The sequence below is a fragment of the Drosophila busckii genome, chromosome 3R, assembly GCF_011750605.1.
Source record: "Drosophila busckii strain San Diego stock center, stock number 13000-0081.31 chromosome 3R, ASM1175060v1, whole genome shotgun sequence".
Taxonomy (NCBI): Eukaryota; Metazoa; Arthropoda; class Insecta; order Diptera; family Drosophilidae; genus Drosophila; species Drosophila busckii.
In genome coordinates, this window is record NC_046607.1 from 11,656,578 (window position 1) to 11,679,103 (window position 22,526).

At 38.3% G+C, this 22,526-nt stretch overlaps 5 protein-coding genes across 6 annotated transcripts in view; 1 reads left to right on the forward strand and 4 right to left on the reverse strand.

Annotated features, from left to right (window-relative positions):
• LOC108603839 (cGMP-specific 3',5'-cyclic phosphodiesterase) overlaps positions 1-13,444 on the reverse strand; it is a 37,722-nt gene extending 24,278 nt beyond the window's left edge. For both annotated transcript variants that reach the window (XM_017992986.1, XM_017992985.1), the window contains exon 1: positions 12,208-13,444. The gene's annotated coding sequence lies outside the window, so the exon portion shown is untranslated. The remainder of the gene's footprint in view (positions 1-12,207) is intronic.
• Positions 13,445-13,636: 192 nt separating this feature from the next.
• LOC108602641 lies at positions 13,637-14,486 on the reverse strand. The gene is made up of 4 exons (XM_017990786.2): positions 14,413-14,486; positions 14,311-14,349; positions 14,167-14,255; positions 13,637-14,111 (listed from the first exon to the last, which is right to left on the reverse strand). Exons 1-4 carry the CDS (start codon positions 14,464-14,466, stop codon positions 13,766-13,768), a joined length of 528 nt encoding a protein of 175 aa, XP_017846275.1. The 5' UTR covers positions 14,467-14,486; the 3' UTR covers positions 13,637-13,765.
• A 482-nt stretch (positions 14,487-14,968) lies between these two features.
• Positions 14,969-16,839, forward strand: LOC108601260 (rho GTPase-activating protein gacK). The gene is made up of 2 exons (XM_017989159.1): positions 14,969-15,194; positions 16,518-16,839. Exons 1-2 carry the CDS (start codon positions 14,980-14,982, stop codon positions 16,837-16,839), a joined length of 537 nt encoding a protein of 178 aa, XP_017844648.1. The 5' UTR covers positions 14,969-14,979.
• Positions 16,840-18,162: 1,323 nt separating this feature from the next.
• Positions 18,163-19,957, reverse strand: LOC108601261. The gene is made up of 6 exons (XM_017989160.2): positions 19,862-19,957; positions 19,690-19,805; positions 19,434-19,626; positions 18,601-18,702; positions 18,417-18,541; positions 18,163-18,355 (listed from the first exon to the last, which is right to left on the reverse strand). Exons 1-6 carry the CDS (start codon positions 19,919-19,921, stop codon positions 18,163-18,165), a joined length of 789 nt encoding a protein of 262 aa, XP_017844649.1. The 5' UTR covers positions 19,922-19,957.
• Positions 19,958-20,602: 645 nt separating this feature from the next.
• LOC108602587 (sarcocystatin-A-like) lies at positions 20,603-21,181 on the reverse strand. The gene is made up of 3 exons (XM_017990726.2): positions 21,090-21,181; positions 20,911-21,026; positions 20,603-20,848 (listed from the first exon to the last, which is right to left on the reverse strand). Exons 1-3 carry the CDS (start codon positions 21,147-21,149, stop codon positions 20,656-20,658), a joined length of 369 nt encoding a protein of 122 aa, XP_017846215.1. The 5' UTR covers positions 21,150-21,181; the 3' UTR covers positions 20,603-20,655.
• Between the last annotated feature and the right edge of the window lie 1,345 nt (positions 21,182-22,526).

The window sequence follows — 22,526 nt, forward strand, 5'->3', positions numbered from 1 at the left end:
AGGGCGCACAACAAAGCATTCTATAAAAATTGCTGCCTGAAAATTGTTGCTACATTGTTTGGCAGCATCGTTTTTTTTTTTTTATTTTGTGCAGACAATAGCTCGAATGGAAAAGTTTTAAAAGCTTTTTAGCACCTGCGCTTCACTTATATAACCAAAGCAGCGCCCTCTGCGCACTGCCAATTTTGCAAAACTGCCGCTAAATGCTAAAACTGCTGCAAAAAAATAAAAGTTTGTGTAGCTTTTCATTAATTAAATATTTGGGCGCTTACATTTATTTGTTGGCGCCTCGAGGCTGCAGTTATATTTGAGTTGGAGCTTAAAGTTGAACCGAGTCCATTGCGAGTTGACACTGGCATTTTGCAGTCAAGTTGTGCACGCCATGCTTTGTGTGTGTGTGTGTGTGTGTGTGTTTGCTTTATCGGATTACTTTGTTGCACTGCTGGACAGACTGCTGGTTACTGAAGTGCACTAGTTGCTGGCTTTAAGTGCTTGGCAAATGTCAAGAGCAAAATGAATTGTTGATTGCGAATTTGCGCACAAACTTAAGCCGCTTTACTTCGCTCAAAGGTGCTCAAGTTGTCGATTTGAGGGGCGCACATGCCCGTAGTGCCCCATTAAGTCGAGCAACTTGTTGTTAATTGTAAAATACTTAGGCATAAAGCATAAAGCTGTTGAGCTGTCCAACATTCAGTTACAGTTATGCTTTGAATTGAATTGTAATCAATGCATATTTGATTGTCTGCAGCTTTCATAGTTTTAAATGTAAATATAGTAAATAGCATAGCTGAGTAGACGCAAAGCGGCTTAAATTTTTGTATGTTGTCTATAAAATATAAATTTTAAAATTCTGCATAAGCAAAATGTACAGCACACACACACACACACACACATGCAGGCGTGCTCAGCACATTTTAAAAATGCAATTAAATCGCAGGCTTTTCAGCCTGACAGGCCTGGCATGTGGCAACGCAGAAAACATATCGCGGCATATTTTACAACAATTTTACAACAATTTTTTACGACCAGCTGCTGCCCTGCAGTACTACAAGTAGTTACTTCAGTAGCTACCAGTCACCAGACGAGCAATTACAGACCATACAACATATAGTTGAAATTATATGGAGCTAGTCATCAATTCAATCACTAAGCTAACGCTCAGCACACCAAAAATTGTTGGGATTAACATAATATAGAGTTGATATATCAATGCTTAGATGCTGAACAACATCCACATTCACACTTTTGGCTCGAATTACATTAATTGATTCTAATTTATTTATTAATTTATTAAAATTGTAGCCTCGAATTAAATTCTATGGTACAATTGGTATAGCCAGAGCAACAAAGGCCTTCAGGCTGCTTTATTTGTTATGCTAATTTCTTATTTTTAATTTGTTGATTAACTGCATAAAGTCTCTTGTGTTGATTGGGTTGACCTCTGCGAGGACTTGGTTTGGTAATTGATTCTAATTATTTGTCTTAATGTTGCACAATTAAACAGTTGAAATTCAATAAAAATCAAAATAAACTTAGACATAAGATTCAATCACCAATCACTAGTAAATTCAGTAACATCTTGCTTGCTTAATTGCTTATTCTAAAATAATAAGCTAGAATATTAATATTCATATTGAATATTAAACATTAATTAAGCTATAATACTGCAGCAACTATCAGTGTCATCAGTTTAAGACTTATGCCAATTGGTAACAAATTATATGCCAAACAGCATTTAGTCTTGTCTTAGAGCTTATTAGCAAACTATTAATTTTAACTACTTGGCATATTTTTATATTGAAATAAGCTGCTCTATATATTATTAACTACATATATGTTTATTCTGTTTTACAATCAGTAGAGAGTTGCTGAATTCACCGCTTTGCTTTTCATTGCTGAAACTTCATCAACAATTGCCACCAGCTCTACAGCTGGTAAACAGTCAAGTTCATAGCTGTTCAGCACTCAGCCATACTGCAGGATATTTTACTACTTTTGTGTGTGTATGAAAGTTCTATTTATGTGATTGTATTTAAGCATACACAAGGCAGATGTCGCGCTTGTTGTAAACTATGTGTGCTGCTTGTTTCGATGCGAGCGCCTATGCATATAAATTCGAACAGCAGTGCGCAGGTGATAAGCATAGGAGACACACACACAGCTAAAAAGACAGTTACATGCACGACACGTACATGTGCAAATTAATTAATTAAATGTTAGCTCATGTTCAAGTGTCGCATCTAAAACTCATTAATGTCAATGTGGAAAAAACTAGCAGCAGATAATTGACAGCTTTGATTTATGCAGCGCCATAGGATGAAGCTTATAGATAAATATTGCTTTAGTCAAGATACTTTACGGCACGTGGCCACGCTTGAAGCTTGAAAATTGAATCCATCAGCATGGCAGGCGGCCATAAATATGTTAATTTAATTCAATCAAGAGCAAACAACTTGTCAAGTTAAATTAGAGCGCGCTGGCGTCATAAAAACAAAGCGCAACAGATTAACCACGAAATGCTCAAGTTAACACAAAAGCCAAACAACAACAGCAGAACCCACAACAACAGCAAAATATAAAGACCAATAAAAAGTGTGTACAAAGTCAAAACAAATGCAGCAGCAACCAACTGAGAGTTGAGCGCGCGCATGCGGCGACGGCGACGGCGGCGGCGTCGGCAGTTTCATTAAACATTCATTTTCCATTGAGATTAATAGGCAAGTAAATGCTAAAGATTATTATGGCAGTTGGGCCAGTTGGCAACTGCGGTGAGATCGCTTTGGCGCAAATGACGCAAGTTATTTCATCTGTGTGTGTGTGTGTGTGTGGTGCGTTAATTTTATTGCTTGTCCAGCTGAGTTGGCGTTACAGTTTGATTTAATGACGTTAGTGTGCGCGCAGCTAAATTAGCATAAATCAGCCAAAGACGTATTTGCTAATTGCATAACTTCCAGCAATTGGCATTGAATGTCTTGAGCCGAATAGCGTGCAAAATACGCTTAGCAGTGCGTACAGTTCAGCGCTGCTCTCAATGGCAGTTTGAGCTCAACAGCCAACCCAATGGACCGCATAGGGACCGACGGCCGGCAGTAAACTGAGTTACACATTGTTGGGCAGTCGGTTTGTTTGTTTGTCAGTGCTGTGTGTTTAGTTTATTTGCCTCAGCGCTATTTATCATGCAACAAATGCGCGTTTATCATACACACACAAAGCATTTGCATGGGCGTGGCATTGCTCCCTTGGCGCTGTCCCCAAAGTGACAGCAGCAGCAGCAGCAATTTTTGCGCACATAAATTTCGCTTTATGAAAATCATTTTGCCCGCACCCCAAAAAGCGTGCTACGAATATTACAATATACGCTTGCCCCACACACACACACACACTGCGTATGCGTATTGTATAAAGCGCTTGATTGATGTTATGCATTGAATTCTGTACTGTTGACCTTATACTTAGTTTAGTTTTGAGCCACAATGAAATATATGTTTTGTTGATTTTAGCTAACGTGCGATTTCAATCAAGTCAAGTGGGTCCGCCCCCCACACACTTAAAGCCAAGGTGCTTATCAAGGCGCACACATCTATGTGGGTCAACGCTAACAATACAGCGTATATGTACGTGTGTGTGTGTGTGTGGTGACCAACAATTTTCGGTGTCCCTTGTGTGCTCAGCCATATATAAACTTGAGTTTCTCAAGTGCTGCGCGCCCCGAGCTGAGTGTTGGCAATTTGGCTTGTTGTACGCACTTTGGCGCTTAATTATCATTAATTGGAATTACAATGCAGGCGAACGTGACATGCGCTTAATTATAATGACATTAATTTCTAACGTTTGTAACCTTCATGCTACATAATTATTTGTTTGATTGAAAATAATGTTAAGAATTTCAAAGCCTCAGGATGCTTGACAGTTCGTTGGAAATTTCGGCAGTCATAATTGAATTAAGCCGCTTCTACGAATTTCTTTTTGTGCTGCCACTTAACGTGGCTCGCTTTCTCTGTTTGGCCGATATTAATTGACTCCCAGCCACTTGCTGTTGTTAATTGCAATCAATTTGCCCACTTGCTGCTGCAGTTTCTGCAATTTGTGCGCAAATTGATGCTCAAATGCTTGTCAAAGTACAATCGACATCAACGCAACATTAAGGCAACTGACAGCTAAATAATTGCACTTGGCTATATTTACTTTTATATATATATATAGTATGTGTGTGCCACATTAGCAACAGTCAATGAAGAGTGCAATAGAGTGTGGCACGATGAAGTCAGAAAAACAAGCTCAATAACACTCAACAACAGCTGAAGCTGCTGCGTCTGCATTTTAGACAGCGCAAAGTTAGCAAAATACATTTAAACGACATTGATTTGTCAGTTGAGACAGCATGATATGAATAATTAAAGGCGAAACTTCATACTTTGCAAAATGATTGCTAGCAAAAGTTTTACATTGTTAGCAATTGCAACAAAGTCGCAACGGAACGTACAACTGCAGATAGCAGCCAACGGTGCGTATGAGTCGTTTGTAGTTTGCTAGCAAATTTAATAAACGCAAACTACTCATACCTGTGTACGCTCCCCACTGCACCATTTGCCACAGCAGCAACTGCACTTGCAACTTGCTGCTGCTGCTGCTGCTTTTGTTGATGTTGATGGATGCACTGCGGTTACCTTGGACGCGTTCCAATGGTTTCTGTGCATGTTTTCTCTTGTGTATTTGTTTATGTACAACGGAACAGCGTGGAGCAGCTAACAAGCAGCTGAGTTTTGAATTTAATCTTGATGCTGCTGGCATTTCATATTTGTCAGTGCTACGCACTTTGAGCTAATTGCAAAGCTGGCGCTATCAATAGATCAGTCAATTTATTAACTAGTTATCTAAAGTTCAGTTTATCAGCAAAGCAACTAATGGACAGTTGGATAACTTGGTTTAGCTTTAAATAAATATATCTGCTTCACTTTAAAGTAACTCAGTGCTGCTGCCAATAAATTCTTTACACAAATAAGTTTTTGCCATTGAAATTTGCTGCGCACTACAATTGATTTGTAAATATTAACATGCTCTTTAAATAGTTTTTGTATGGCTGGCATGTTGACTACACAAGGATTTATTCGTTGTTGCAGCTGTGTGGCACTCGATAAAAGTCAACATGTTGCATGCTGCATGCTGCATGGCTGCATATGCAAAAAGAATTTCGACAGCAGTTAGCATTGCTAAAGTTGCCTGCACAGTTGCCTTGTATAAATATTTGCCCTGTGCACTTCACTTGACAGCAGTCAAAAAGTTGCACGTGTGCCACAATAAAAAATAAAAATGTCTGTTGTATTACCCGCCGAACAGACAGCGCAGAGCACTTAAAAAGCAAATGCAGCAGCGTGTTCATTATATTACTCAAATGGAAAGCAACAAAGAATAAACATGAGTATATAGCACATATATATTTTTGTTATTTTATAAGGTTACAGTCAGCAGTTAACCAGGCAGCAGCAATTCGAGCTGCTGCTGCTGCTGCTGCTGCTGCTGCTGTTTTTTTGGGGGCCACACGTCGTATACTTTACAAGCCTGTGCTCTTTATTTTTCATTGCTTCGTGCGAAAAGCTGCTCGTTAAATTTGAACACTGATGTGTTAATAGTACGCCCCACCAACAAAGCCACTTGGACTGCTGCAAATGCAGCGCAGAGCTGTCAAAAGATTGTGGCCAACATCAAAGCAATTTCAGCAGACAAATTGCAGCGAAATGTCAGAGAGCACAAAAGAAAAGAAAATGTGTTAAGCAGTTTTCGTGCGAAATTTGCAGGTAAGAACAAAGTGATTTAAACTTGATACGCAACTTGTTATAATATTATGAGCTATCAATTGCCTGAGTGTGAGTTTGAGATATTAAGCGCTTGGCTTTGCCATAAAATGCTTCATTGAATTTTTGTAATATTTAAACACATTGTTGGCATATCCTGCACACTTCACTTCTGTGTGTGAGCGACATTTTCGTTTTGCGCATATCAATCACATTTCAGGATGCTGTCACTTCTGTCTGTCACACATTGTGGGAACGAGAGTGATAATTCTGTTCGAAACTGAAGCACAGCGTTTCCCACTGAGATATCAGAAGAATGCTTTGCATTTGCCGTTGCCGTTGCCGTAGCCGTTGGCATTTGTTGGAAAAAGGAAAAAATAACAAATGTGCGCGCTTTGCATATTTATTGTGCACGCTTGTATCGTATCGGGCAACACGGCTGACTTTTTGCCTGCTATCTATACAGAGCGAGTCAATCATCATTCACTCACAAATTGTGTATACAGGACAGGCGGTAAATCAATTAAAATGCGCAACGCAACGTGTTGCAAATCAGTTGACACACATCTCGTATTGGTGTATTGATTGCATTTGCCATAAATTTAAGCGCAAAAAGTTACATAAACTTTAAACAAACTGATAGCGTTAATATAAGTTGCAAGCTTTGGCCTTCAGCATTCATTATTCATACGCTCCGTTGGCCAAACAGCCACAGACCGCAACAATAACTATTTATGTTAAGAAAATTCAGCCTTTGTTGCAGCCGCATATCGAATCCAGCTCACAATTGCAGCCCAATATATATTCATTTTTTGTTTGTGGCTGCGCACATTTATTTAAATATTTGCTTGTAGCAACATTAAAATGAAATTTAATATTTCGCATTATATTTCGCGTATGTCAACAGCAGTGTCGTTGAATTGTTTTCTTCATTATCATATTACGCATACGACGCTTGTCAGGGCAACATCAAAGCACAGGTTAAGTTAGGCGAGCTGCGGGCTAAATGTGCCACTCGTGTTGCCTCACACACACACAAGCATACACTGAAAGTGTTGTGTAGGCTGCAAATAAGATTGATTGAATTCAGAAGTGGCGATAACGTACACACACAGCTATGGAAATGGAAAATGGAAAATGCAAAAACAAACATTTGAAGTTGCCGCAACCAGACACGCCAACCAGCCAGGTAGGGCAGCTTACTCAGGTAATAGGAGCACAAGTACACACACACATGTATTAATGTACATTTGTATATAACTATTACGCTTGGCAAACGCACATGCGTGTTATTCAAATGTTAGCTAAAGCCATTTGAGCATTTGAAAGCCGCTCCATGAAATTTATGCACACGTTTATTGCCTGCCCACATTGCGTGTACAAAGGAGCGCCACTCTACATGTGTGTGTGTGTGTGTGTGTGTGGACAGTCAGCAACAAAATTTGTTTCATTTGCTTTCCATAAAAGTCTTCATATGTAGCTCCAACTCCCAGAGCGAGCTTGCGGCACAAAAAATTATTAAAGCATACCTTGCGGCGCTGTTGTATACGTAATATCTACAGTAGCAACTCGCTAAAAATTAAGCGTGGCTGTTGCTCTTGGCCCAAAAAAAATATTTATATTGAGTATGCAGCATAAATTAGGCTGCAAATTCTTAGAAATTAATTAAATTCCTTATTTGCTTTGCATGCGGGCCCCTATTATTATTTTTTATTGTGATTTTAAGCTTTATTTATTTTACAAGTCAAAGGGCGCATAAAACTGCCTGCCTTTAAATTTCCAAGTGTTTCTTTTAACAACATCAATTTCGAACGCACACTGTACATTTTAAAAATTGTTCTCCGTTCAACTATAAAACTATCAGCTGTGTGCTGCACACACACACACACACTGGTAATTAATTTCATTTTTATTGCCATGCCCTTTTTTGTGTGCTCGAAGGGTCGCAGCATTTCCGTTACGTATACGACAGCAGTTATTCATGAATTTTTATATTTCTGTAGTGCTCTTCGTTGTTTTTTTTTTTCTAGGAATACACGCGTATTGGTTTTTTTCTTGCTGCCCATAAAAGAAGTAATTAAACACGAATACAAGTGTCACACATGGCGTATACGTGCTGACGTTCGTATACCGATTTAATTGCTCATACGCAGCATGAGCCGCTGAGCTGCTGCAAGTGTTAGCTAAGCCTTGCGTGCGTGCTCAACACTATTTTTGGATCTCAAACAATCGATTTTTAAGTTTTATAGAAAAGTAATTGCAGCTTAGAGTTAAAGTAGCTGCTAGGCCATAAATATAATTATGCGTTGTTGGCCAAGTTATTAATTAGTTTCGAATGCTGCTGCAGGTGTGCACAGCTCACACACACAGCTGAGCTCACACAAGTTGGCCGCAGGCGAGGCGAGGTCTGCTCTATTAGCTAAGCTAGGGAGTCAACAGTTTGCTGGGGCTGTCTGTCTGTCTGTCTGTCTAACGTGACAGCAACTCGAGCATAATTATGCGTAACATTTGTTGTTGTTTATGGCTCCTTGTTGGCAACAATTGAGTTGCAAACACGACAAGGCCTGAGCATGAACATGAACTGTAGCTAAATGTAAATGCCTCCAACTCTCGCACTTGCTGTCTGTATGTCCAACTGCCAGTCAGCTCGGTGTGTCAGGCAACCTCAAGCGCACTTTAGTGGCTCACAAAACAAAAGCGCAGCAACATCAACGGCCCTTAAAACAGACAGCAGCAATGTATGCATGGGCACGACGACGACGACGACAAGCAGAACCAACAACAAAGCCGTTTAAATCTAACGAACTAATGCTGCATGGATTTTAATAAAAAGCTTACATTGTTTTACTTTGTGACTTGCTGCAACAGCTGTAAGCGGCAAGGTAAAACATTTTTCAAATATAATTTCATAAACTTGAACCCAAATAAACGCTGCTTTGTATAATGAGAGCATGGGAGAGCGACAGCAGCTTGGGGCAAGCAGACATCGCAGCCTTGGCAGCAACAACAGTCGCGTCTGTGCTTGATGTGCAAACCACATTTTGAATTACAAAGAGCTAAGCTGAGCACACAGACTTGTCTATTTACATATGCATGTGCTTTTAGCTCAGCCAACTTGTATTCAAAGCGTAATATATGTAACTGTCATGCATATTGTAGCCCAAGCAACAGTCCATATATCGATATATTAAATATTGCAACTTGAACTTCCGCCGCAAATTTTATTTGCATGCTGCGACTTTTGCCGCCAACACGCAACTTTGTGTGAATAAAATTATATAAAATCAACAAACTTTTTGCGTTATATATATAATCTTTTATTTGGCTTAAAACTTTTGCATGCAGCTATTTAAAATTTGTATATTTGCTTTTGCTGACAGCAGCAGCAGCTTTTAGCTTCTAAATTTTGCTAATTAAAACTATTCAAGCACTTAGCTTATCCTTTAACACAGTTTGCGCTTTAATTAAATGCAAACTTTTTTGTGCTGACCAAACAGATTTAGCCACACAATAACTTTAAAAATTGTTGCCTAATTAAATTTGTGCGCTTTAAAAAAAAGTAAACCGCAAATGAAATAAATTGCAATTTGTGTGTGTATTTAATTTGAATAAAAAGCGAGTGCACAAATCAAATTATGTTAATTAAACGCGCATGAAAACGGGGCCAACAACAAAGTAACTCAGCTCAAATTGTTGTCCAAGTGGTTGGTTGACTCTTTATCGCCGCACGATTTAACGAGCGCAGCGCTGCAAAAAAAATGAAAAAAATGGGACCCAGGCACTCGTAAATGTTATTTACGTTTTTTTTTTTTACCATGTCGTTGGCAGTGGCACAAGCCTTTCGCTTAAGCCTGCCTCACAATTAACTGGCCAACTGGCAACTGGCAACTGGCAACTGGCAACTGGCAGACGCCGTCAAAAGCCAAAGCGCAGGTGCTTCAACTCAGGCATAAGTTGTCACAAATTAACTTAATGAGCGCCTTTTGCGACAGCGACAATTCTTGTGAATTAATTTAATTATGAGCGCTGCTGAACTTTTACGTATATAACGAATTTAAAATGTTGACATGGCGTATGCGTAATATGTGTCGCAGTTGACAAGTCAGTTCCAGTCGCTATGATTACATAATCGATACAGTTATACGACTAACTAATTGAAACCTTAGCAAACAAACAAAATAAGGGTCAACTTTTGGAACGAAAATAAAATGTTGACAACTAAAAATAGCGCAAGCGAAAAATACCAAAAAAAAAACAGCGATAAAGCGTTAAAAGTAAAACAACTTACAAACTTTATTCGTGTCAAACTGAACCTTAGACAATAAATTCAGCTTTGAGCTGCTGCCAGCCAAATGGATATAGATATAGTATACATATTTCTCATATTTGTAAAGTGCTTAAAGTTTTGCCGATACGCTTGCCAAGCAGCTCGTTGGCGAGTGCTAAAAGCACGACTAAAAATGCTTAAGCTGGATAAGCGCATTTATAAAAAACAGCTAAAGTTTGTTACAAAAAAAAAAAAACGTTTTCATTGGCGCCGCGCAATGTCTGACGGCAAAAAATATAAAACAGGTTGCTTCCTGGTCAACGATTGGCAAATGGCGACGGCAAACGCGTTGGCGTTGGCATTGGCGTTGGCGTTAGCATTGATAATACTTATTTTGCAGGCAAAGTTTACTGACATCTCTTGGTTTGATATTAAATAGTTTGAGCAGAAGTTTGCCTATAGCTTTCGTTAGAACGTTACAGATTGCGTATACGCTATGTATGCACTTAATATTTAATTGAATTTCACTTTGCACAGCCAAATTAATGTTATCATTTAGTACTTTGGTAGCTTAGCAATTAAGTTAACTTCGATTTATATTGAGCCGTAATTCGCTTACACTTTGGCAATTGTGGCAAATTTTATTAACGTTTCTATTTAGGGCTAACGAAATCAATAAAACAAAACAGCAAGCACATCTTCAAGGTCAATTGAAATTGGCAGCGAGCGAGCGCTGCTTAATAAATGAATTGTAGATTAAATGAAGTTGGCCCAAAAGCAGTCAAAGTGGGCCAATTGGTAACACACACAGACAGAGAGAGAGCGCGAAAGCTGGAACAAAATAAAAATGCGAAAATGGACTTGAACGAAGGTGGGCCATAAAATGAAAGCAAGGCTAGGTTAAAGCTGCGACAGATGCGCAGCGACTAAGGAATAATGCCAATGGGGCAATATAGAAGCGCAAGTCAAGGCAAATGGCGCTGAGAATGAAGGAACAATAACAAAAACAAACATCCGGACCACACACACACACGCCCCCATACACACACAGATACATAAAGCCAATGAATGTCAAAGCAAGTCCAGTTTGTCTGTTGGCTTCATAGCCAGCGGAGCTGCGACATTTATAAAGAGATAGGCACGTAGACCAGCTCCGGCGGATTCAACGACAAAGTGTGAAGCGATAATCAAACACGCGCGTTTTCGTAGGCGAATATTATTTGGTAGCTATTTATATTTTGGAATCATTTCCACATGTATCAGGAAATGAAAAATGCTGCTCCAAGCGCAAATTATTTGCTTTAAGTTGAAGTTTAGCTAAATTGATATATTTTATTATTGCTGACATGAAAATCAGCGCAAGGTAACAAGCAGCGTAAATAAGTCAATAAAAAGACGAGTCCTTTGCCATTTTACAGCGACGACAGCTGCGGTTGATACAAAGCGTTGACATGGGCGACAGTTTTTTTTGTTCATAAAAGAGCAACAAAAACTTAATGGATTTGACTAACGCACCGACTGCTGTCTGTCTGTCTGTCTGTCTGTCTGTCTGCCTGACTGGCTGGCGTTGCTCCAAGAAAATTACGTTCAACAGCAGCAGCGGCAGCAAAATTGAAGAAACTGAGTGGAAACAATTTTTAAAGAAATTTACGCTACACGTCAGACAAAAAGTTATCCATGACGTTGGCTGGCTCTCGCTCTCACTCTTTCTATCTCGCTCTTGCCTTATTTATATACATTTTTTACACAATTTGTGCTCACCACAAAAAAATGGTTGTTGGAAAGTAAAGTGCTTTTAGACACACGTTACCCCCCAGCCCAGCCACGCCTCCTCTGGCCAGGTGCCTGTACGCCCACTACAAATACACGACATTTGCATTCAAGGGTAAAATATTGTAATTTTCACATTGTGGGGTGCGCTGCTAATTTTTGCGTACAAGCGTGTGTGTGTGTGAGTGTTTTTGTTGTGTTTGTGTTTTTGTTGTGTTTGTGTTTACGTTTGATTGCTTTGTTTACGCAGCACACAGTTACAGCTCAAGCTTCAGCTACAGTTACAGCTACAGCTACAGCTGAGCTAAGCTGCAGCTGAATACAAATATGCTTAACATAATGTATGTGTGTGTGTGTGTGTGTGTGTAATAGACTCACCTAGTAAAACACACGTGCGCTGGCGTTGGCGTCGACGTCATGCACATTTTGTCTCGATTTGCCTTTGGCTTTAGATTTTTAAGTATTTGTTTGTGCGCTGCTTTTGCTTTTGGTTGCTCACTGATAACACACGCTGTATATGTTTATATTATTCTTGTGCTTCTTCTTCTGTTATTTATTTATTTTGTTTTTTTTTTTATGAGTACACTAAACTGTTAATTAGATTCACACAGTGTGTTACTATTGTGTTTGTTATTGTTGTTGTTCATACATTTGAATTTTATTTGCCCAACATATTATGCAAAACAATTTGCTTTTCCAATTTACAACCGGCGGCAATTTCGCTTACGCACTGCAGCAGCAGCTGAGCAGCAGAGCAGCTTGCGGGCGACAAAGTGGGCGACTGAGCACTGAGGCTAAGCATGTGCCCAACTTTGGGGACAAGCACTTTAGCACAGCACGACGACAAGTTGAGCACTGAGCGCCCAATACGAAAATTCTGTGCGGGCCCAATTTACATCAATCTCAACTCGCAAACGCTCTCAAATATTGTGTGTGTGGCTCCCTCAGTCAACGTTTTTGCAGCTTGGCGCGCTCTCTCTCTGCAGCTCTCTCGCTCGCTGGCTAGCTCTCTCGCTCTCAACGAAGTGCTGCTGTCGCATTTACGTTGCTCCAGTTCACTTTGGCGCCAGACATTAACTGATAGGACAGCGCCAGCAGCGCAGCGTCGCCGACGACGTTACGTTAAGCGTGCTGCTGCGTTTTGTTTACTGTTATTTGGCTGCTGTTTCTTTCGACTGCTGCTGCTGCTGTTGCGCTGCTGACAGCAACAGTGTTGCCCAATTGCTAACATATCCCAGCGGCTTAACATGCTGTTAACTTTTAACAGCTTTGAGTTGCGCTTTTGACAATACTTATTTAAAGTTCTTATAATACTTATTTTGAGTTTTCAAGTGACATCATCATAACAATGAACTGCACACCACTGTGCAAGGCTCGCTCTTTTGTTGTTACTGCTGCGCATGCGTTAATTTAGTTCCTTTTGCTGCTTTGCTTGGTTGGCTTGTTACCAGTTGTTAAGCTTTGCTTAGTTGTTGCTTTTGCTCAAGAGAGAGCAGCGCAAGCAGCTGCAGCTACTAAAAGTATTATCGACAGCCAAGCAAAAATGTTAGTACAAATTAAATGACGGCTGACAACTAAAATATGTCAAATGCAGCATACACTTAAGCTTTCGAACTAGTTGGAAATTGCTAAAAATAAACATGGCTGCACTTTAGCTGTAAATAAAATATTTTGTAATTAATTTTGATTTTGAAATTGAGCAAAGTTCTATATATTTTATTTTAGTTATTGAAGCTTAGTTTTAATGTTTAATGCTGTACCCAAAAGTATATAACAAATTTATTATAAATAAAATAGTGTTAAACAAAAAACTTTTGAGGCTGTTAGCATTGCATACTTAATTTGCAGCAGAGTGACAAGCTTAAATCGCAATAAAAAAGAAGCTCGCCTTTGTGATTTTGTTTGTTCCTCCACATGCCGAGCCAATTAAGCTTGCTTAGATGAGCTCACTTTGGCTGCTCACTTCGACATCCGGCATTGTGACCGCCGTCTCTTCTTTACCCTCATTGATGTTCTCAATGTCCTCGGCTTCCGGTACCACAGGCGCTTCCGCCTCGCGTACGCCATCTTCGCAAACCATCAGCGGCTTACGCTCCAGCAATGGCCGCGGTGTACGAGCTAGAAATGTATTGCATACTGTCACAATCGACTCGCACTCCTCGGGCGCTGTTCTGACCACAAACACGCAGCTCTGGAGCACATCATGCGGTGTATTGTCCATCAGCTGGAACACAATATGCTGCTCCTCGATGTCGCCATGCGTAACAAGTTTGCCATGCAAGCTGCAGGCAATGGAAAGAACCAATAAATAGTATTGCTAACGCATTGAGTGCTTACCCCAGGGGCTCGCCGCTAATTTTCATTTCCAGCTCTGCATATTTGGCCAACACGTAGCCGTAGCGCTCTTTGGCAACGCTATATTCCAACTGCAAGCAAGGCATTGTTATTGGTTTTACAAAAAATAAATAAAAGCGCGCTTACATCCTTTATGCAGTGATTGGGTGGTATACAAATCGATTGCTGTAAATATATATAGTTGTTAGTTATATTTGTTTAAGTTTTTAATCAAATATTAGCACTAACAGCACGCTGTATAAACAATATGCTTAGCAAATAAAATACGCTTGTGAACTGCATGGTCGAACTACTCAGCGATCTGGTTGGGCTTCAACTGAATTTAACAAATGGTGTTAGAATAAACAATAGCGCATAGTAATGTAACTAGCACGCTCTAATACAAGGCCATGACGTCAACATAATTATAAATTTTATAGAGATTCATTCACTGGAAAGTCACACGCCAAGCTTATAACAAAATATGTTTGATTGTGAGTAAAACAATTTTTACAATTTTAATTGCTAACATATGCACAACACTTGGCTTTGCTCTCTCTTAAGGCATTATGTTCATTTGTGCGTAAATACATGAGTCAATATTGATTGTTGACATTGCTATCAGTTAGTTATCAGTCTGCAAAAAGTTAATTGTTTTCTTTAATTTCGCAAACAATCAATATGCAAAATATTCATCAGCAAACAGTAGATGAGCAGCTGTGTATATTTGCCAATAAACCAAATACAATTCACATGCGACTATAAAAGGCGCAAATTTTTGATGAAACCATATCACAACATTCAATTAAAGCCAAGATGAGAAGCCTAACCATTGTACTTAGCCTTGCAATTTTCGCAACAGTCCTTGTGAGAAGCAGCGATGCCGTTGCCTGCACAGGTACGATAGACGCCACTTGCACGGATTGTGGTGATCCAGCCAATGTAGATCACGATGATTGCACCACTACCACCACAACTACCACGACCACGACCACGACACCAGCTACAACAACAACAACAACAACAGCAGCATCAGCCTCAAGCACACGTAGAACTACAAGAGCAGGAACCACTCGCAAAGTCAGATTGACAAATGTCCGATTTAGGGTTCGCCGTGTTGTTCGGATTAATCCTAATCAACGACGCAATGGAAATGCCAGAAACAACATAAATCGCAATGCACGTCCTATCAATGTGAACATTGTCCAAGGTTAAATAAAAACTGTAATATTTCTACAATAAATATGCAAATACAAGAAAATATTATTTTGTTTTATATGAATATGAAATTTTCCAAGAGTAATCAATATATTGATGCAGCTTTGCAATTAGCAAACTATTTTTAATTAAGTCCAGGAGATAACAGCATTAAAAAATTAAATTAAAATTAATTTTAAATTCGTATGTAATTAAATCCAAAAATCTTAACAATAGGAAAAGCACAAATATAATATTCAGTATTTTAATAAAAAATATTTTTATATTAGCATGTACATATCTGTTTAAAAGTTGTTGCTATATTATAAAGTTTATAAATAGCTTAGGCTATGAATTTTTTGTGCAGAATGCGGTTTGTTAATCAAAGTATACACAAAAGTCGGCTAGGTCTAACTTAAGCAGCACACTTGGCATCCACTCCACGTGGATACTAGACGCAGGACATAACTCCGCGTGGATCTGCACACAAAACTGTTACGTAGATTACATCGAAGTGTTAACATAAGCAGGTACATAGATGGATATTAAGAACAGATTATGTGCTTCTATAATCTTGAATATTATTAGCTATCACTTGGATAATTTTAAAGTGTTAAGCCAAATGTAAATCTGACAATGTTTAAAGAAAAACATGAACTGCAAATTATGTTGAACTTTAATTGAATCTATCCTTGGCACGTGTTGCAAATTAATATACGCAATTCATTATTAATAACTTGAAACACAAGGCTTATTTTAAGGCTGAATACGTAGTACATAAGGCATTCAAGGACTAGTATTCAATTGTGTGGGCAAAAGAATAGACGTATTGTCATTGACTTTGCCAAACAGTTGATGCTCTGAAAAGAAATAAGCAAATTATGTGAAGCTTTTTGGCAGCAGCTGTGTTGATTTTGCAAATAAACTAAATTAATTTTGCACTATAAAAGCCAAGCAAGAATTCTGAAGAAAGCATACACAACCAACAGCCAGCAATCTACCAAGATGAAAAGCATTACCATTATTCTAAACCTTGCCGTACTGATCGCTTGCCTGGTAAGGCGCAGCGATGCGGTTGCCTGCTCGGATACGATTTTGAGCAATTGCACGGACTGCAGCGATGGAAACAATGTCGATAATGTGGACTGTACTACAACGACAACAACAACCACCACTTCGTCGCCAATCGGCAATAACAGGAATGTAGTCTTGAGCAATCTGAGGTACACCAACTACCGACGTCTGCGTGTGAATGGAGGCAATGCGGGCACCGCCGGCACTGGAACTGGCATCGGCACCACAGGCACTGGCACTGGCACTGCCAACATAATCAGCACAAATGGAGTGCGTAACAACCGTAATATTAGGCGCAACAATGGCGCCAATCGCAATGGCCGAAATCGTCGCAATGGCCGTAATAACCGCAATCGCAATCGCAACGGTCGCAACAATCGCAACGTTCGCGTTGTTAGAGGTTAAATTATTTGTGCATTTGCCTATCTCAAAATTATATATTTTTTAAAGTTTGTATACATAAATAAATAAAAAGAAGTTTGCTTAAGTTATTTCTAGAAATTGAATCTATTGCACAATAGTTAAGCTACCAATTGTTAAACTTTCTCAATAATCTACAAGGCAAGTGACACAAATTCAAACAACTGTTTACATTTGTTGACACTTTTAACAGCTGCTGAGCGCTATGACGAAATTGGTTGCTATAAAAAGAACTTCTTGCTGCACAGACTGACATTCCAAACAATCGAGTGATCTAACAATGAAGGTACAAGTTATTATTCTACTTGGCGCGGTGCTGGCCATCAACTATACCAATGCAGTTCCCTGCTCCGACACTGTGCTGAATAACTGCACAGACTGCACTCTGCTCGCCAACGCGGCTCATGTGGATTGCACCACTACAACTACAACGACCACTGTAGCTTCCATCACTACACTCTCGCCTGCCGAGGCTGCCAGGAGGCGTCTGCTGCGTCGCATCAGGCAATTGCGCGCAGATCTGTTCACTTGCCGTCGAAATGCTGCTGCTGAGAGAGCCGCATTGCTCAAAAGAATTAAGAGCTTGAGCTCTGGCAACAAGGGTGGTGGCTTCGGTGGTGCAGGCGGTCTAGGTGGCAACAAGTTCAATTTTATGGGCTAAGCAGCGCTTAATGCAATTTTTTATCTATCTATCTACAAAATATTATTATCATAGCTAAATGGTGAATGTTCAAATTCATGTAACTATATCTCAACTTGAAAGCAAAGAGGCTTAGGCAAATATTTACAACTGATCAATAAATTAATTTCACACTCAATTTTAAAAGAAAACAAACTCGAATATGTCTGACAAGACCAATAAGTTAGACCATATAGAACCGAAGGGAGAAAGCTCTCAAGCTTGTTGCGAGAAGAATTAAATTGAAGCTCAATCGGTACTGCCATATTAATGGCCAACACAACAGTTAAAATAATTTAATATCAAATTATCGTACTGCAAGCCAAGCTTTAATTAATCAGAATAATCTGACGCTCTAATCTTCAAGATTAGGAGAAAGATCAATGCTATTAAAATGAGCTGTGTGAATTGCTTTCTCATACAACTTGGCAGTAAAATATGCAAAGCTATAGAATCTGGTTTATAAAATAAACAGGTTTGAATATAAATAGCATAAACGTATAGCAATTAATGCGGTTATTAAAAATTATGTGCATAGACAACTGCTTGAAGAAATTTTGATTATTTTATAAGTTCAATTATAATTTTTTAATGAATGACATCATTTTTCTGTTACAATCAAAGTGAGATTAGGCGCTGTGATTTTTTACAACTTTGCCCTCGGGACAGTCGAATGTCACCTCAATACCATTGTCCAACCAGGGCTGGGACCAGATCTCCACCTTGCACTGCACAGTCTTGTCGCCTGACAGAAGCTCCGCCTCATAACGGTATTTGCTGCCGGAGACTGTTTGATGTGAAGCCGAAATTACTCTACCCAAACTGCAATTGACAATGAAATGTTAAAATGTTGCAGTTTCAACTTAGTTTTGAAATAAATTACGTATAGTGTGGTCCTTCACCATCAGCCAATTTGATTAGAGACGACTCCAGTATAGCTTCAGCTTCCTTTAGACGATCGCCGCTGAGTGCCGTAATGGCGCCCTTGCCCCTAGTCGTAAGGGCAGGCTAAACATTAAAGCACTTTGGTTAGCGCTAACAAAAAACAAAATTTAAACAATTCTTACGCTTGCGGACACAACAGCGAGTGCCAAGCTCAGCACGAAAATAACTTTAATAGCGAACATATTGCAAAAATCTTTCTTCACTTCACGAAGTTTGACTTCAGACTGAATGCGATAAGCTTGTCTTAGCAATTTAAATAACAATCGATGGCAAACATAATTTTTTTGTATACTAGTTCTGACTGCTTATCAGGTCGTCTTTCAATATCCATGATTTACACATATCAGGTAAGATGTCATCTATTAACTTGATTAAACTTGAATTAAATTATGCAATAGCATAATATAAAAATAAAACTTGGGGCTGCCGATTCAACAGCCGGCCAACTGTACAGCAAATTGCATAAATTCAGACTGAATGCAAAGCTTTGATAATAATTCAGCTTAGATAAGAATCAATCGCATATTATTCTTCTCTGCTTATCTATTTGACTATGTGGGCTTTGTTAAAAAATACTATAGCTTATATATGAAAGAAAATAAAATAACAATTTCTATGTGAAAATAATGAAAGTAATTATCACTTTGCGCAGTTAAGTGTTAGTTAACATAAACTCTAGCTTACTTGAACAAAATATATAATTTTAGTTAATGAAAGTGCTAATTGAAAAATCAACAAAGTGACAAATTAAGTCAAATAACCATTTCAAGCAGTTTTTTTTTTTTTAGCAATTTTTCTAGAGTAGATTGAATTGAATGATGAATGAATTGTGCAACTATTTTAACGCACATTATTAACAAGTCTACGCATTGCACTGTTTTTTAAAATTATTTATTGAGCACTTGTTGGATTCGTTGGTTAAACTCAATTGAATATATTCGTATTACACAATTTATTGTGCATTGTGCTTCTTGGTAACCTTGCCATCGGGGCAGTCGAATATCACCTCAACGCCATTGGGCATCCAGGGCTGCGACCAGATCTCCACTTTGCAAGTCTTGGTCTTGCTGCCCTCAACCAGCTCCACCTCATAATAATATTTGAAGCCAGACACGACTTGTTTTCTAGCCGAAATGATCTTGCCCAATCTTAAATTGTGGAAAGCAAATGTTAAATAATTTATTAATAATTTATTTAAATGCTTTACTTACTGGTAGTTTGGTCCTTCACCAGCTGCCAACGTTTTCAATGAAGAGTTTAATTGAGTTTCAGCCTCCTTAAGCTCATCGCCAGAGAGTGTTGTGATGCCGCCAACTAACTGAGGTTCCTAAAAAATGATAAACTAAATCAAACAATAAAAATTACAACAGCAATTTAACTTACGCCAGCCGATGCTACAGCCAGGGTCAAGCCCAGCACAAAAATAACTTTGAATGACAGCATATTAAAAATTGTCTTCTGTATAGCACAAAATGTGAAATCAGACTGAATGTAAAACTCTCTGCCCTACCTGCTTTTATACCAAACGATCTCTGAGCAAATCATGTCACCTCGTAGTTTGTTTGTATGTGTGACTAAAACAAATAAAAGAGAGCGCGAGCACAAATTATCTTTGCTACCTTACGCTCAGCACCGATTGCGCTCATCAAGCTGCTCTTCTGTTTCTCCCACTCGTGTCTAAAATTACAGCGACTCTGATTTAAACAATTAAATAACTGTTGTAATACTATAACAGAAAGATCGTAAATACTGCCAATACATTTTGAGTACAAGCTAGGAGCTAATACATTATTATAATGTAAAATTGATTGCCTATTATACGCCTATTTGTTTTAAATTCGTTTTTCCATAAGAAATTGAGCTATGAAACTAAAAGAAGACTGGCAGAATCGATATACCTTTTGAGAATAATATATAAAATAATAAATCTAAGCTTAAAAATCAACAAAGAACAACACAGTGAATAAAACTTAATGAAAAAATATTTTTTTAAGAGATTTTACCCATTTGTGCTCTGACGTTAAACCTGTTTCTGTTCTACAAACAATAAATGCATATTTACTGCCAAATGCTTTGTGTTAATTACTTAACACACAAATAAATAAAAAAAAGTGTCGTTGTATATTTTTTTTCATTTGTTGGAGTTTTTATTTTTATCAGAACGCAGTACAGAATGATTAGACGCTGTGCTTCTTGGTAACGCTGCCTTCGGGACAGTTGAATGTCACCTCAATACCGTCCTTCAACCAGGTACGGGACCAGATCTCCACGTTGCAAGTCTTGGTCTTGCTGCCCTCAACAAGCTCCACTTGATAAATATATTTGAAGCCAGAGACAGTTTGACGTGAAGCCGAAATGATCTTGCCCAATCTAAAGTTTTGAAAGCCAAATGTAATTTAAAGTAATTTTGTTTCAAAAATTATTAAACTTACTTGTAGTTTGGTCCTTCACCAGCAGCCAACTTGGTCAGAGAGAGATTCAATGTATCCTCAGCCTCCTTAAGACCAGCACCTGAGAGTTCTTCAACACCACCAAGAGTTGGAACATGCTAAATAATGATACAAGTATATTTAATTAGATTTTCAAGTTAAAAACAAATAGAATTACTTACGCCAGCCATTGCAACGGCGACAGTCAGGCCAAGCAAGAAAATAACTTTCATGGACAGCATTTTAGAATATTTAGTTCGGCAGAGCACAGTGCACTAATTCAGACTGAATCTAGAGCTCTCTGCTAAGCTCTTTATATAGGAGCGACGGTCTCTTTCCTTATTGTTGTTCTTAACTGCTTACATATGCATGTATTTGCTCTAAGTGGGCAAACATTAGAAAAAGAGAAAGAGAGAGAGAGCGAGACGCAGTTTTTGAGTAAGCTTAAAGATTATCAATTCAAATTTCTGCCATTCAGAACTTGTCTAATCAGTGGGGCTGTAAGCAATTAAGCGTCTTAATTATAAGAAGATTATTTGCATGATACGAATAATATATATTTATTTAAATTTCGATCTTTGACAGTGCAACCAACACAAAGGTGATAAGTGCGTCTGTCCACAAAAGTTATCTGGCAAATCCTTAATTTACTTAAGCTTGCATATATTTCGCACTTAAACAAAGCATTGACATATTTTTCAATATGTCTAAAAGGTCTGCGTAATATTTTCTTTTCGTAGTATCAGCTTGTAATATGAGAAGCTGGAGAAGCAGATAAGATAACCAAATATAATAACAGTTACATCATCGAAAAGTTTTCAAAAAAAAATGGAATAACTGTATGAATAAAATAATTCAAGAGCATAAGAAAATTCGCCAGAGCATCAATTCAATTCTAAGTCATCAATTCTTTTGGCGTCAGCCAATTAACAAATCCGCCTGCGTTAATTTAATTTAATTCAAAAGATAATACAGTTTAAAATCATTTAATTATTAGCTTTATTGCCTAGAGCTACTGCCAGCTATAGTTTTTAATTAGTTTTGATCTCTGATAACCTCATGCCAATTAGATGAGTCTCTACCTACATGCTAAAAGGTCTTGCTAATGAATTTAAAAACGTTTTTTATACTCTTGTTTTGTTTTTCAAACCCGAACTTATCTGTTAAGCATTGTAAATATTAAACGCACTGAAATAATATTTGTATAGGTCAGGTATTAAATTGTTGTCACTTGATAAGTAGGAACATCTGTTACTTCCAAGGTCAATCAGGTAACCAATGCAAGCCAAGTTGCTTAGGTAACAAAATTTTACTTATCTTGGCCATCGTCAGACTTTTACTTTCCGCATGCAGTTATCTTTGAGAGAACTATTAATAGAGGCTGAAGCAAAAAGTACAGAAAAGATTAGAATTGCTGTTGAAGTGTAGCACAGAATTTTTAACACATTTGTAGTTGGGGGCGTTGTTGGCAAAAAAAAAAAAAAACATTTCTGATAATATATACAGCATATTCCATGGCTCACATTAGTCATATAACGATAATGCAAAAAAAAAACCTAGACTCATTAATATGCAAGTGAAAAAATGGAGCTGAGTAGCACATTGTCAACATTTGCGAA

Bases quoted from the DNA above. Each gene is read 5' to 3' on its own strand.
- LOC108602641 (XM_017990786.2), bottom strand. From the start codon at position 14,466: ATGCAGTTCACAAGCGTATTTTATTTGCTAAGCATATTGTTTATACAG. The intron at 14,350-14,412 runs GTTAGTGCTAAT...ATATATTTACAG, and splicing joins TATTGTTTATACAGCGTGCT to CAATCGATTTGTATACCACC. The intron at 14,256-14,310 runs GTAAGCGCGCTT...CCTTGCTTGCAG, and splicing joins CCAATCACTGCATAAAGGAT to TTGGAATATAGCGTTGCCAA.
- LOC108601260 (XM_017989159.1), top strand. From the start codon at position 14,980: ATGAGAAGCCTAACCATTGTACTTAGCCTTGCAATTTTCGCAACAGTC. The intron at 15,195-16,517 runs ATCAGCCTCAAG...CTGTACTACAAC, and splicing joins ACAACAACAACAACAGCAGC to GACAACAACAACCACCACTT.
- LOC108601261 (XM_017989160.2), bottom strand. From the start codon at position 19,921: ATGCTGTCATTCAAAGTTATTTTTGTGCTGGGCTTGACCCTGGCTGTA. The intron at 19,806-19,861 runs GTAAGTTAAATT...ATCATTTTTTAG, and splicing joins TGGCTGTAGCATCGGCTGGC to GAACCTCAGTTAGTTGGCGG. The intron at 18,703-19,433 runs TAAATTGTGTAA...TATCGCATTCAG, and splicing joins CCAAGAAGCACAATGCACAA to TCTGAAGTCAAACTTCGTGA.
- LOC108602587 (XM_017990726.2), bottom strand. From the start codon at position 21,149: ATGCTGTCCATGAAAGTTATTTTCTTGCTTGGCCTGACTGTCGCCGTT. The intron at 21,027-21,089 runs GTAAGTAATTCT...ATCATTATTTAG, and splicing joins TCGCCGTTGCAATGGCTGGC to CATGTTCCAACTCTTGGTGG. The intron at 20,849-20,910 runs GTAAGTTTAATA...TCAAAACTTTAG, and splicing joins GGTGAAGGACCAAACTACAA to ATTGGGCAAGATCATTTCGG.